This window comes from Siniperca chuatsi, linkage group LG22 (genome assembly GCF_020085105.1).
Source record: "Siniperca chuatsi isolate FFG_IHB_CAS linkage group LG22, ASM2008510v1, whole genome shotgun sequence".
In the NCBI taxonomy this organism is placed as follows: domain Eukaryota; kingdom Metazoa; phylum Chordata; class Actinopteri; order Centrarchiformes; family Sinipercidae; genus Siniperca; species Siniperca chuatsi.
In genome coordinates this window covers 18461719-18477091 of record NC_058063.1, presented here as the reverse complement: position 1 = coordinate 18477091, position 15373 = coordinate 18461719, and the positions used below count along the sequence as shown (strand labels likewise).

At 39.7% G+C, this 15373-nt stretch overlaps 1 protein-coding gene and 1 long non-coding RNA gene across 3 annotated transcripts in view; one reads left to right on the top strand and one right to left on the bottom strand.

Moving 5' to 3' along the window:
- Window positions 1-401: 401 nt before the first annotated feature.
- The window catches only part of tnfsf10l (TNF superfamily member 10, like), a 61856-nt gene continuing 46884 nt past the window's right edge, over window positions 402-15373 (bottom strand). Inside the window, exons 3-7 of the mRNA XM_044184742.1 lie at window positions 7253-7289; window positions 7033-7140; window positions 4877-5040; window positions 3942-4052; window positions 402-3846 (exon numbers count right to left, since the gene is read on the bottom strand). Coding sequence (XP_044040677.1) covers window positions 3661-3846; window positions 3942-4052; window positions 4877-5040; window positions 7033-7140; window positions 7253-7289 — 606 coding nt within the window. The 3' untranslated portion in view covers window positions 402-3660. The remainder of the gene's footprint in view (window positions 3847-3941; window positions 4053-4876; window positions 5041-7032; window positions 7141-7252; window positions 7290-15373) is intronic.
- Window positions 3744-15373, top strand: part of LOC122870512 — a 71976-nt gene continuing 60346 nt past the window's right edge. For both annotated transcript variants that reach the window (XR_006376590.1, XR_006376591.1), the window contains exon 1: window positions 3744-3868. This is a non-coding gene — a long non-coding RNA (uncharacterized LOC122870512). The remainder of the gene's footprint in view (window positions 3869-15373) is intronic.

Here is a 15373-nt window from a genome sequence, read left to right as displayed (position 1 = left end):
TGTATGTCGCCTGAGGGAACATACCGGTAAATAAACAAAAGAAGAATGGCGAGCACAATCTCACTCAAACTCAAACTCAAACTCTTTTTTTCCTCCTTTTCAGTCCAAATTGCTCTGCATATAAACAGTGCAAGTGGTTGGTTGCCATCCATGTTTGTTTTGGTAAAAGAACACGTGACAATTGGCGTCTCGCGGGATATGCAGGTCGTCTACAGCCAGAACTCCAGTCACCACTGACCAGTTGTTCATTATGTTGTCTGGTTTATCCCAAGCTTTAGATGCCTACTGTAGACATCTTCTGACCTTCGAATCACCAAAACTGTGCTTACTGGGATAAGCTGTTGAAGGATGTTTTATTTGCTCACTACATTGCCACACTGTAAATCTCCACATACACAGCGAAAGTTCAAATATTTGTTTATTTTCTTAGCAACAATGTGCTACACATGTTCACAGCTACAAAACTGTCCAGTACAAACACACCTTATACACATTCAAATCAAAAGTTTTCCCAGCTGGCCTAGGGATTTAGGCTTTTAGATTACAAGTGTGTACTTTGCATTATCATCATCGCTGGACCTGTTTCAATGAACTGTTTGTTTTGGTTGGAGTACAAGAAAGAAAAGGCCGTATGATTGCTGAAGTTTAAATAAACTGACTTAGGCTCAAGTTCACGGAGCATCGGTGGGCTGAGAGAAAGCCCAACAGAAACGTGAGCAGGTGCATGCCACCCACCAAAAAACGCAGGTAAAACAGCAATCAAACACAAAATTAAATTTGCCCTCAATTTTGTGCACAGAAAAAGTTGTGTTTTCATAGCTTCCCTAACAAATCCATAGTTTAATGTAGCCTTGCATAGAGTGTACACACAGGTACAGGTGAACCGCAGTGTCAGAAGGCTGGGCTTAGCCCGGATGTCACCTTATTAAGTGTGTGTCAAAGTGTGTGTGTGTGTGTAAGCATATAAATCCTTTCCTCTCAGGGAAAACAAATTGAGGGTCACGTACACAAACAAAATTATGTGTGTGTATGTTTGTTTGACCTTGTTTTATGAATTGTCCATGCGAGCCAAGCCCTTTGAACAAACACATTCTGTAAGTGTACACACACACACACTCCCTCCATGCCTCTGACTGATTACTGACAGCTACCAGATGGCATAGGGAGGCTAGACAGTGTGGATAAATAAGTGTATGTCGGAGTGTGTTTGTGTCTCTTAACACTGCATGTTCCACTGGATGATGTGTGTGTGTATGTGTGTCTGCGGAGCACAGACTAGCCTGGATGTGGTCTGAGGTGATATGTGTGTACCTCCTTTATGTGCATACATGTGCATGTGTGTGCCAGCCAAAAAAACATGTAGGGGTTGAGTCTGTGCTAGTCGGCGCATGGTTTATGTCTGCGAATAGTCTCTCTCGCTCCTTCCAAGTCTTTCTTTATGTGTGTCTGTGTCTGTGTTTTCCTAAAATTCACCTTTTCTGTGACCGCTTGGCAGCCATATTGGAGGCATTCATCTCTTGTTCAACAGCTGTTGGTCTGTCTGAAAGTACAACTTGACCATGATTCTAACAGTTTCAGCACTAATACATCAAATTTTGTTTTCTTGTTAGCAACTAACTTTTATCTGTCCAACTAACTGTTACTATAATGTTAAAACACATCTGATTAAGTGGCTGGATGGTGCATACTAAAGGAACAGTTTGACATTTTGAGTTATATGCTTATTTGTTGTCTTGCCAAGAATTAGATGTGTTTGATACCACTCTCAAAACTGTCCATTAAATATGAAGCTACAGCCGGGAGACAGTGCTTCCGGTCTTTGTGCTAAGCTAAGCTAACTGTCTCCTGGCTTTAGTTTGATATTTAACAGAAAGCCATGACAGTGGTATCAAAGAAAGCGAATAAGCAACTTTCACCAAATGACAAACTATTTCTTTAATGTTAATCTTAGTTTCTGTGCTCAAGTAAGTGTGCTCCAGCTTCAGGTCAAGATGTAATTTTGATATTTTTGTGTACCATCAATTCTCCAGCCCTAGCTGTCATTTTTTGGTTTGTGATGAAACCAAAAAGCAACTGGTTTTGGTGATTCTCAGGACAACAGATGTCTAGGTTATAACTCTAATTTGGTGCAAAAGTGATTTTTTTCTTCAGATATCTACGTGTTTTAACAATATTTCAGTGAGTATATTTCAGTGTGAAGCAGGTTCTACCAACAAGCTGAAACATTGCTCTTAAAATACTGCCATAACTGTTTCATGTAACCAAGACTTCTAAAGAACCTAGACCTTTTTCTTTTGATCTGAAAATCACCTAAACCATGTGCTGTGAATGTTTTTTGTGTTTTTGCGACTAGCCTATTTGCACGTGTGTCTGTCATCTTGTTCCCGTACTGTGTGTCTGTTGTTTTCTGGTTGGTTACTTAACGGATCCTTAAAACAAAACTAAATGCAGCTTCACAGGGTGGACAAGAAAGACAAGATAGATCAAATTCTTTACATGAAAAGAAAGAAAAAGATTGTGAGGGAAATTGAAAGAGAGAGAAGAGAGTTCACCAACATAGACTGGTCGGGCTGCATACCACCCTCAGCCTCTTTCTCTCTCTTTCCTTTTATCTTCTTCTGCTGGGCTCATTCTTATTGGCATTTCTTTCATTCCTCCTTTCCTTGCAGACTCCTTTGCTCAGAAGGCACTCTATGCTGCTTCTCACAGTCTTATTACTGAATCCAGTACAAAGAAGTAATCCTTATCCTCCTCTTAAAAACACCCTTGCATAAAATCCACAGTTCTAGCATTGCAGGTAGATAGTCCTCAGCAAGATCCAAGTGGTTTTAAGTCCAGTCAAGGTAAAATACATATGAATTACTTTTAAAATCACAGTTCATTTTCTAAATATCATTCTCAGCCATTCATATGTTCAGTACGCTCATGGCACGCTTTAAAAAAAGTTATATTCCAGAAATCTTTTGCTTTGGTTTGATCATTTGATTTTGTTCTGCTACCATTCCACTGTCCTTCCTCACATATTCGATACAGAGGTTTGAGTTTTTATTGTGTGTACATTCTTCTGTCTGGAATCCAAATCCAAGGGTCCGATTGCTTCCCACAAAAAGGCTGTTGATGTGCGAGATACACCGAGATTCATGTGTTAATTTGGGATACAGGCAGCAGGGTGGCGTAATTTTTTGGGGTGATTCTCGTCTAACAGGAAGACCTCAAGGTTTTGAATGTTTTTCTGTGGTTTACTTTTCTTTTTGACATCCAAAAGGCAATTTCCTTCCTTGAGAATCAACAGAAAATCGATATCCTCACATTTACTTTCGCATGATAGCACATGTATCTTTGTATAGCTTGCTCTCGGCGGTTAGGTTTCTCTTAATGGTGAGTTAGGAAGACAAATCCACCCTTTATTTTCCCTTTCACCACATCATCTTGCTGCGTTCACTCAAGCGAAGCCTTCAAACCTCAATCCTTCCATCCGTCAATGCATCCGTCCAAGCAAACATTGAGGATCCAAGATCCAGGCCAACATCGCACAGCTCTGTCTAAATGACCTGTTTTCCAATCAACGGCTATTCAAAAGGCCCCTAACTCATCATCTCTAGCCCACCCATTTATGCATCCATTGTCCCATCTGTTCCTTTTTTCTTCCATCCTTTCCTCTCAGAGGTCTAGGCGGAAGGCGCCAAAGTAGCTGGAGGAATCGTCTGCGTTGACCATGGTTGGGGAAGAGACGGAGACGAAGAGCTCGTCGCCGGCCCTCAGCTCAAACAGTCCTCCCTGGTAGACAGAGTGGAGGGCGTACTCGGCGTCTGGAGCCCAGCACTTTGTTCCCACCCCCTTCAGGAGCTGCACAGAAGTGAAAATTAAGGTAAGAAAGATATATAACAGTTTGTATCGATCAAAGTGCCCATATCATTTCAAGTGAAAATGGGTTAATATACCTGTATAGGGCTTGGGTAGGAGGTTTTCTTGTAGACACACTGCACCAGCTGGTGGCTGACACTGCGCTGGTCTCCGTCACTGGCTGCTGGGGACGGATAGCGAAAATACACCTGTAGGCAGGAGAGAGCAGAGTAGGAAAAGATGATCAGATGATTAGGATTGTTCCACTCATACTATTAAGGCATGCATCTAAGACACTGAGAGGCACTTTGGATCAATGCTTAAAAGATTATCCAATTAATTTAGTTATTTTATCAAGAACAGCCAAGTATTTCTAATGTGTGAGGATGTATAGCTGTTCTGTCTGATATCATTAGAAACTGGATTACTTTGAGTTTATAACTTGTATAGGTTGACACCTTGAGCTCTGAGAACTTTCCTTGGGCATTTGACCTAATTTTCTGACAATTTATAGACCAAAAAATTAATTGATTAGTCTACAAAGCTAACTGATTGACATACGATACAAATGTACTGATTTATTGAGATTATTAATAATGAAAATAATCATTATTTGCAGCTGTACATTTGATAAGAACATCCACCAGTGTGCATGCCGTGGGTGGGATAAAATGAATACACTTAAAATGTATTTGAGCAGTATTTCTCTTTTAGGTCTCGATTGTCATCTGGGATAAACTACAAATGTCAAACAAGTAGTTAGCATTAATCAAAGTACTATAGGCCCACTTTTCCCTTAGATGCAGTCATGTGACAGTGCAAATGCATCACCACAACTATCATCACTTCAGCAACCATGTAAAAACACAAAACCTAATTTATAGGCAACAAAAATAGTAATTTCTGTAATAAAGAATATCATTTTCTATTTGTTTTATGGTCAAAAGGTGCTCATCCATGTGTGGAAAGAGAAAGAGAAAAAACAAATAGTTTTCCTCTGAATGAAATAATATTGAAAGTACAGTATGATCACCTGTGAGTACAGGTAGTACCGCCCATCTTGAGGCACTCGCAGCTTCCCATTGGACAGGGTCATGTTGTGAAGGTGAGCTCCAAAGCTCTGATTGGCCCATGTACGGACTACATGGCGACAGGACTGGTGGAGGCCTGGCGTGGGGATCGGGTAGGGAGGGAACCCTGTTGGAGAAGAGAGTGGTGAGAAACTAATTTAAAACAGAAGCAGGAAGGATGAGCTGCAGATATAGAAAAACAAACCAAAAAATACGCTGGCTGAATATCAAATATTCTAACAAGTAAGCATACCATGTCTCGAAATTATAGCTCAGTTCATAAAGTATGATTCTCATAAAAAGAAAAAGGGAGCCAAGGTACTATAGGCTGAGCAAAAGAGAGGAGCATCATGTCGACGAGTATTTTCCAAAAGCTAACCAATATACCTCGACTCAGGACAGTTAACCTGTTGATCCTAACTTTGCACGAGGTGTCCTGTTTAATATGGTTTTAACTAACAGCCAATCAGTATTTTTTGCATCTGTAAAAGTCAAGGCAGTTGTCTTTATTTAAAAACAATACACCATCAGCTCATCTGCTGGCTGGTTCTGAGCCAGCTATTACCCACTTGCCAGTGGTCAGCAAGGCTTTCCTTCCACATTCAACAAGCATCTTTTCCTGTGCATGCATGCATCATTTCCTGTCTCCCTACTTTATGCCTTCATCCTTCATGTGCATGTTTGCATATTGTCTAAGAATGGCAGCTTGCACTTTCAGCATAGGAAAACTGCAGAGAAGAGTTCATTGTGGGAACTTTTCAAATGCTACTATTGGTGTTCCTGCCGTAGTAGGGTAATTGCTTGTATCATAGCTACTTCTCTGTCATATGTTGAAGGTGTGTGTGTGTGTGTGTGTGTGGTAATGCTCTGGCTTGGCTAACACCCTATTGTTTCCTTCACATTTGTAAGATAATGGTTTATTAGAAAAAACATCAAAGGTCAACCCCCTTGCTGTTGTACTTCCTTATGAGAAATCCAGACTGAAAGCGTGAACCTCACCCTCTCTTCCTTCTTCCCTACACGCATACACACACAAATAACATATACAACACCATCTTTGCCCTTTGTCAGCTCAAGGGAAATAACATCAGGCGGACTTTGCCAGATTGTCAACACCCTTCAGCTTGCACGCCAGTCTCAGATGAAACGATACAAAGGTCTGGATAACACACACATGAAAAACACATTCCAGCTTTAAATTCCACGTTTAACAACACACATACATTTGTCATGTATATGATATGTATTGTCATATATGACGCTGTCCTAATAAATATCTGTTTTACTGTTTTATACATTGATATACCTCACTGATTTAGCCCAAAGCCAGTGCATAAAAGCTTTTCTTGTAGGAAAAAGCATCTGGCACGCGGGAAGTGATATTTATTTGAAGAACAATTGGTCAGACACAAGGAAACTGAATTCTTCAACAACTAAATGTTTCATATTTGAGATTAAGGTGGAATGTGCACAGAATAAGTAACTTTAATGGATAATACAAATTAATTTGATCCTTAATACAGCAAGTTTAAGTCCTAATGTTGCTTATGCTCCTCAGCCTGCCCTTCAAGCACCCTGTTCCCTAAACTTGCACAGTAAGGGAAGATTAAGGGATACCATTCAGTGCTCTAGAGCAGAGATCCTGAATTTATGTTAAAGTGTACGTGAAGATGATTAAGGCAATTTAAAGAATATTTTAAGGAATGTTTTGTCCCCTTGTGAGTTAGCATGAACAACAGCTGCTCCTACTATCCAGACTAAAATGTATGCTTTCATGCATCACTGTTTGAGTCACTGATGCTTTTTGAGGCAATTTTATAACATTTTGGCCATTTTGCTTCTCATTCGCTAAGCACACAATGCACCAATACGTCCCACCCCTGCTCAGCTGTGTCAGTGCTCCTCTGCCTTCATACACAAACTGTTTAGTGTCTTGTTTTTATTGCTTAGCACAAAAAAAAAAAACGGGTTTTCCAGTGCTTCCTCTAATCTTGACATTAATGATACACACAAAAAATAACTGTTTGTGATATGCAGTTTCCTTTTCTTTGCACTCTTCCTGAAACCCTTGACCCAAAGTAGTAATCTCAGCCTAACCACTGAGACACAAATGCCTCACCTTGAGAGCTGGTGTCTCTGAGGGTCAAGTGGGCAGATGGCCTCTGGGCCACCGATGTCATGAACTTTGACCCCGAGTTGTTGAACGAGTGAGGCATGGTTCTCGCTTCTGAGGGAGAGAAGAGGAAATGAAAGAATGTCATGATGCTGTTGCATTGTGGTCTCTGTGTGTGTGTGTGTGTGAGAGAGAGAGAGAGAGAGAGAGAGAGAGAGATCCTCACCTATGAAGGTTTGTTTGGAGATGATGTTCTCTGTCACCTGAAAGAGAGGGGAAAAAATATTGTCAACAACAGTAACATTTGTAGCTCACAAAAAATGATTGGCCATGATAAATGTTGACTAGAGATTTGTTTTCCCACTTGAATAGAGCTAAATGGTTTTGCTTGTTCTTAGTGTTTGTTTAACTTTTATGAATGTGAAGTTAATAATTAACCTGCAATTGTTCAGTATTTTCTTTGCTATGATGGATGAATAGCCCATACTGGTTGTGAGTGTGGTTGTGCAGACTGAAATGGTTGTAATAAACATGGTTGTAATTTATTTTATAGTTAACTCAAGCCAGTTTTATTCATATAGCCCCAAAGCTGACACGGAGGGCTTTACAATCTTTTACGACAGCCTCCTCAGACAACCTTAGACCTTTGGTTCGGGTAAGAAAAAACTCCCTTAAGCAGTTAAAAGGGGAGAAACCAGACAGACATGCAATACTGTAGATGTCGTAAATGCTGAGAAGACAGAAGTAGCAGTAGTAAGAATGACCATATTAAATAAAGTACAAACATATAATATTAAGTAAATATCTGTGTATAATAAATTTCAGGCACAGTGTAAACGTATAAGTAATATGCTTATGCATGTTTAATATGTACTGCACATATGTGCACATAACTTTAATTAGATTTAATAATGTTCAGTTGCTAACATTGAAGCTGGAGTTGAAATCATATTAAAATAAATGTATATACGTACAAGTATGTAAGTTTGTCCTATAGTATATATGTATCCTCTCTCAGTATTCTACCATTCTCGTGGTGTGTCTTGACTCTGCAGGCTTTTGCTATTAAGAATAATGATTCACAGAGTACTATTTTAGTAAATCAGAAAAAAAACAACACACAAACAGGAAATATTACGAAGAGCTTTTTTGCTTTCTTGCAGCTGTGAGTAGCTCCTCCCTTTCTGTTATGAGTTGCACAGTCTGTCAACACCACTCTCAGTTACTTTAGTGTAAATGGTGGCATGGAAATGGTAGAGTCTGGTTTGAAGTTGGAAGACAGGCCACATCTAACTTCTCCTCTCCTGCCTCCTTCCATCATTACAGTAATAAACTATAAACGTTGCCTAACATCTTCTCTCTGTCCTGTCTCTGTTTTATTTCTCCTGTTCCTCTATATCATCCCTCGCTCCCAGTGAGCCATCTCTGTTTCATCTTCCCCAGATGTAGACACAGCCAGGCCATGGAAATATATATGTACACACACACACGCAGATGCATTTTCTCACTCTCACGCACTCAGTAATTCGTCTTCTCTCACATGCTCATGCTAATGCTTTCTGTACAGACTGCACCTTGTTTATGTCTTTCCCACGTTGTAAATCAAGCTTCAGTCGCCCTTTTTCACATTTTTCATATATCTTTACTTTTTTTCTAACATCCTGTCTCTCTTCTCTCATCCGTTTATTTTAACTTAACATTTGTCACTTGATCACCTTTCATTCATAAATCCTTACTGTTAATCCTTTTCCCTCTTTCTCTGTCTACGTGCTAACCTTTTTACTTCTTTCCCTTTCTCTTATTCCCTGCTTTTCTTATATTTTTCTCAATTTCTCCTGCATTATGTCTTTCCTCCTTTTTATTTCTACCATTCTTTATGTCTGTTCACTTTTAACCAAGAGGTCACAGGTTTAATCACCCGTTACTAGTCATGTGGCCTGTCTAAAGTACCCTGAGGCAAGACACTGAGCCCCCTGTGGTATAAAGCTCCCTGATTAATTTACTGAAATGCCACAAAATCCTGAATATGATTAATTTCACCACTGTTTTTAATATTCATCCCGCTATAAGCGTGGTGTTATTCTTGGCAGCAGACCTGTTAATCCTGCACCGAACACTCAACCCAACCTGCAAATTGGACATGATCGCTCTGGGGTTTGGCGTGTGTGTGTGAGTGTGTGTGTCTGTGTGAATGCAAGCACGGGGCCCCCCACTTGTGTATACCCTATATACTCTAAGGGGAACCCAACACAGTAAAGTACAGAGCGTTGACCCGGGTGTGCTAGCTCGTCTCGCTAGGTGTAGCATGCCTGTCTCGGCGCCACGTTCCTCAACTCCCGAAAGCAGAAAATTACACGCTTGCACACTCACATACACTTAAAGACACAGAGAAAATTGCGAACAGATTTTTTTAACAAAAGCAAAAAAAAAAAAAAAAAAGGAAATGTGGGGGGATTTTTCAGATGCTTGGACCCACCGTGGGCAGGGTGACTCCAGAACAACATGTTTTCAATAGACAAGTTCAACATGTCTGCTGTCTTTAACGACTAAAAGCTCACATGGGACACTACTGGATGGCTAAAGAGTGAAATCAGCTGTAGAGGCTGCGTGCATAATTTATATTCACAGCAGTGGAAGCTTTCTAAGTTAGAGACTTCTGACCAGCTGCATGTTTAAATGTGAACACCACTGTCATGTAGAGTTAGAGTCCATTTTCAGTGTTTTCTTACTCACTGTTTGCATCTGGTTTGTATTTAGAACACATTGTATGGAGTTAGATATTAATACATTGTAGAGTGAAAGATGTCAAACCTGAAATAAATTGCAAAGACACTAAATTAAAGACATGAATGTGACAATTAAGGTAGTGAGGAGATATCGTAAGTATTTCCTGAACTGTTAGGTTGATTGGCGACTCTAAATTGCCCATAGGATGAGAGTGGGAATGGTTGTCTGTCTCTATGTGTCAGTCCTGTGATTGATGCCCGCCCCTCACCCAATGTCAGCTGGGATGGGCTACAGCCCCCCGTGACCCTCTAAGGAATAAGCGAGCATAGCTAATGGATTGAAGGACTGGATGGATTTTTCCTGAAGAAGACTTCTATGAACATATGAAAACACTCAACTTGGCACATTGAAAAGCAGCTAAAGCAGAAACAGATATTCTCAGCAGCACCACAGCACATGAGTGATTATTTCCATCAGGTGTAATCACATCACAACAGTTACTATGTAGAAACAGTACATTCTTGGCTTTACAGGTGGCTCCAGTGTGATAAAGTCAATATTCTGCCCTTTAAGTGAAAGGTCAATTACGGCTAACATCATGGGATAATCCCAGGTAATAAGTGCTTTAGCTTGTTTCAGCAGTTTGCTAATGGCAACAGCATGTATTGAAAAAAAACAGTGTCAAGATTAACCTTTCAATGATCTATTTCCATTTATCAGAATGGGTTATTTGTACCATATAGCTCCATAAAAATAAAACCTGAAATGCTTGACTTAAACTACTTTAGATGAATAAAAAAAAAAAGAGCCTGAAACAAACAAATTAGAAAGGTTGCACTGAATGTCATGCTGGTCTTACATTCATGGGAACAAGCATAAAAAGGCATTAATCTTTTCATTGATTAATAAAAACTCAAACAATTAACTACTGGTGGCAATTACGCAACATGTTACTAATTCCTACAATAATCTACAGTAAGGTGAGGCTATGTTTTGCATTTGCATTTTGCAGCCTCACCATTGTTTTTCTTTCCCTCAATCAAGTAGATTTCAATAACTACTGACTGCCATGTTTGTTAGATTGGAGAGTTTTTGTTAAACCAGGTCATTATTATTTATTACTGCAGTGAGCAGTATGCAGCATTTGGCTGCAACAAAAGGAGTAGGAGTTTCAGCAAATCTGTCTTTTTTCCCCATTATTTTCATCTTATTTTTATTATTATCAAGTGGGTTTTATTTTCCATCTTAGTTTACATTAATTATGGTATCCTATCCCTGTTTTTATGTTAATTCTATGTCTATTTTCATGTGAAGCACTCGGTGCATGTCACTTCTTTATTGTAAAGCACTCTGAGCTGCATTTCTTGTATGAAATGTGCTATACAAATAAAGTTTATTATTATTATTGTTATTATTAAATGAGTCAGATATGTCACTCCAAAACTTACATTAGAACCAGCACTGTCGGGATATACATGTACGATTAGTTAACTCTACTCTACATTCCCTCCAGTGCTCACAATAAGGATTTCTGAAATGATCCTCTCCTAGAGCTCTTCGCTTACTGCTAGTTCAAGCTAATCCCTGTTATTACATTCACTGTTGTTACATTCACCTCTTGTTTAAGGATGAATTATTCCTGAGGTGCTTTTCATTAAAGAGAGACCAGAGAAAAAGGCTGAAAAGGTCATAAACAGAACTGCATGGCATGCATGCCTGCGGGGCACCAGGATGACCTCTGATAACATCACTTAGGGGCTCCTGCAGATTTACTTGCCCTTCAAATGTATGTTTATATAACACTTCTAACTCTTTGTCCTATCAGCAAGCATGGTGAGTGAGTGAACAATATCCCCAGAATGCCTTTTTCTATACTTAACTATCCAGAAGTGTCGTAGATTTGGTGTGACATGCCTTCCTTTCCCTAGTTTGATGGATGCTTGTTGACAGTTCCATTATTATTCTTGCCTTCATAAAAGGACGATTTGAGGTGCGAATACTGTTTGGTCAAGGTGTAACACAATGACATGAAGCATGATCCCGCAGGAAAGTCTTATATATTTGTAGAAAAAAAAACCTTTTTATTGCATGAATTAAATCCTGATGTGCTAACGCTACCCTTAACCTCAACTTTCTAACCATGATCCTAACCACTAAACAACAGCCACAACTTTGCCACTCAGTGAAATGCTTTGTGATTAACTTTTTTAAAAGCAAGAAATACTCTACATCTTACCTTGCCAGAAAGTTAATCACAACATCTTGCCCCATGTGGCGCAAAGGCTTCTGGGTCTGCTTTCTGTCACCAGGAAGTCATGTTTATGTGTTTGTGGGCTTTGCCCTTAATGAGGGTTTTAGAGGTAGTCGCGTGGTGGTTTACTGTGAAAGACTACACTCCTGCCCTTGCTAAGTGGGCCGCTTTTGTTTCCAGTAAATCAGCCTGTAGCCTGTGATGTGACAAGCCTCAAAGTTCAAGTTAATTGCCAGCAAGACCGTATGTGTGTGCATGTAGGCTTGACTGACACCAGGGCACTGTCAGTGTGTGTGTGTTTCTATGGGCTTTAGGGCAGTCTGTAACAAAACAAGTCTAAAAACCTTTTCAGCTGCAGTAACAAAAACAAATAAACCTCCTCTTTCACCCTGTTTAGAACATAAGATAAAAATAGTCTGATTTCTTCACGTCATGCTTTGTCTGGCCAAAAGCTCAAAAAAGAAGGCATAAATAAGAGAAACAGATGGGAAAAATTAAAGGTTACTGTACAAGGGGAGAGAGAGAGAGAGAGAGAATAAAATGAGATGTTGTGGCAGGTCTTATCCACTTGCCTCCTGTTGCAGTTGTGGCCACAGCACAAAATACTGATGTCACAGCAGATATTTTACCTTTAAAGGTGCACTCCAGCAATTTAGTGTTACACTTTCATAAAGTTGGGACACTTGAAAGAGACTAATTTATAAAAGAATTCAATTAAAATTGAAGCAGCTGAAGCTGGGATAACCTGACTTTTAGTCCGTAGTATGGGCCAAGCTCCAAAACGCTAGATCCTACACCTCACACAATGTGACTCAATACTGTATTTCCTCTATCAAGACCCTCTATGCTACATACTGTAAATGCCCACTTCTTTCAAAATATACACCCCTAGTTTGTAATGACGTTTTTCTATTAACAATAGTGAATCTACATCCATGCTAGCAGAATTTAGGATTTTATTAGGATCCCCATTAGCTGATGCAGAACATCAGCTTCTCTTCCTGGGGTCCACACAAAACTTAAAAGCATGACAACAGATAAGACACTTACAGACAAAACAACCACATTATTTTTTAAATCAGAAAAAGAATTGGTCAAGACGAGCTGCTTTGTTCTGAGCCAGCTGCACTTTTCTTTGCAGCACCTGACCTTACCATTGGGCAATAGTCTAGATGTGATAAAACTAGAGTCTGCAGGACTTGTTTGGCCAAGTATGGTGTTAGAAAAGCAGAGCACCTCCTTAAAACAGATATATTCCTCCCCATCTTTACAACAAGAGAATCGATATGCCTTGTCCACAGCAGTTTACAATCTAAAATAACACCAAGAAGCTTTGAGTTCTCTACTTGCTCAACAGCTACATTGTTCAGCATCAGGTTCAGCTGGGGTCTAGAGCTCAAGGAGTGATTTGTACCAAACATAATGCTCTTAGTCTTTGATGTGTTTAAGACTAGTAACCCATTCTAGTAGCATCTGCAACTCTTTGTTGAGGGTTGCAGTGATTTCATTAACTGTGGGTGCATACATGTATATTGTTGTATCATCTGCATACATGGACACAGGCTTTTTTGAGGAGCTCTATGAGGCTGTACTCAGGCACAGTGCTGCTTTGAGCTAAATGTGAATGTCACCATGCTAACAGGCTCACAATGACAATGCTAAGACGCTGATGTTAAGCAGGTATAATGATCACCATGTTCGCCATCTTAGTTCAGCAACTTAGCATGCTAACAATTGCTAATTAGCACTTAACACAAAGTACCACTGAGGCTGATGGGAATGTCATTAGTTTTTGGTTGTAAACCAAAGTATTGGACAAATAGTTGACAAAACATTTCACTCAAAACCACAAATGTCAACCTCATGGTGGTGCTACAGAAAAAGGAATAACCAAAAATAAGTAGGATACCTCCTCTGGCAACCATGAATGTCTGTACCAAATTTCATGGTAATCCATCCAACAGTTGTTGGTGGACTAAGTGGCTTATTGACCGAAATTGCCATCCCTAGTGCCAAGCTGCCAGTGTGGCTAAATATTTAAGGTTTCAAGCCCTTTACAAGATATTATAGAATGATGAAAACATTGGTGGAGTGCCCCTTTAACAACTGAAAACACCAGTTTATGACATGGCTGATTAGGGTGCAGCAAGAAATGAAGCCAGAAATGATTTAACCTTTGGACAACTACAATCAAAGGATCATAATTTTAATCTGATCAAACCTGCTACCTTTGTGTCCCATTTCAAACTTTAAAATATCTTACAGAACTGTTTTGTTCTGTACAAGTTTCACTAGCAACTGATAGAGTCATTTGTAAAGGGAGTCGAACCATGCAGAGTAAGTGAGACTGCAGTACCAAAAATCAGAAGTTGGTGGGGAAAAAGAGAAAACCAGAGAGCGAAAGATGATGGAGAATTATAGGAAACGAGAAGAAGAGGAATGAGGACAAAAAAAAGTTGGGGAAACACAGAGGAGAGTTAGAGTGGACAAGTATGGAAAAAAAAGAACAGGAGGACAACTGAAAGAGAGGACTGAGAGGAAAAGGAGAGTAAAAGAGGGACAAGTATGCACATGAAGGAGCGTTTCTTCTGCAGATCAGCATTAGCTGCAACCCAATACTTTAATATGCTGCTCGACCCTGACAGGCCTGGACTGGAAATGTGTGTGTATTTGAGTGTGTGTCAGCAGTGTGTAGCTCTTTGAGCTATGGCGACAAACTCTTATCAACCCAAATCTGGTCTAAGAGGCAACCCATTCCTCACGTGTGTGTGTGTGTGTTTGTGTTGCCCAGTTTTTGTATGTATGCAAATGTGATTTCTGGGAAGTGTAATGCAGAAAAACAACATCAGCCGGTTGAGTGCATGTGTACCAAACATGGTGACGAAATACCTGCCTGTTTGTGTTCCTAATGGCTAATTCTGCTCCTTAAAGCTGGGTTGATGATTAATAAGTAACTCAGACTTTGTTTAAAGCAAGATTGGTATGTAGATTTGGAGAAAAAGGAATGTGAGTTTAAAAAAAAAATTAGCTGTGTTGTTCTTCCTGGTAAGGCCGAGTCAATGGGGGCACTTCTGTTTAAGAATAAGACATCCGTCATTCTAGGAAACTGGAACCAGCTCCAGAGTGATAACCCCACAAATTAAACGTCTGCACTGATAAAGTTTTTTGTATTGAATTCATGAAGCATTGTCTACTTTGGCCTTAAAACAATATTCCAGTGCCATTCCCGTGTACAACAAGGCTCCAAAGCATGTTCAAAAGCACGTTAGGCTGCAACTAATGATTATTTTTGCTACTGTTTAATCTCTTGATCATGTTGCGATTAATCAGTAATTGTTGAGTCTGTAAAATGTCAGAAAATACTAGAAA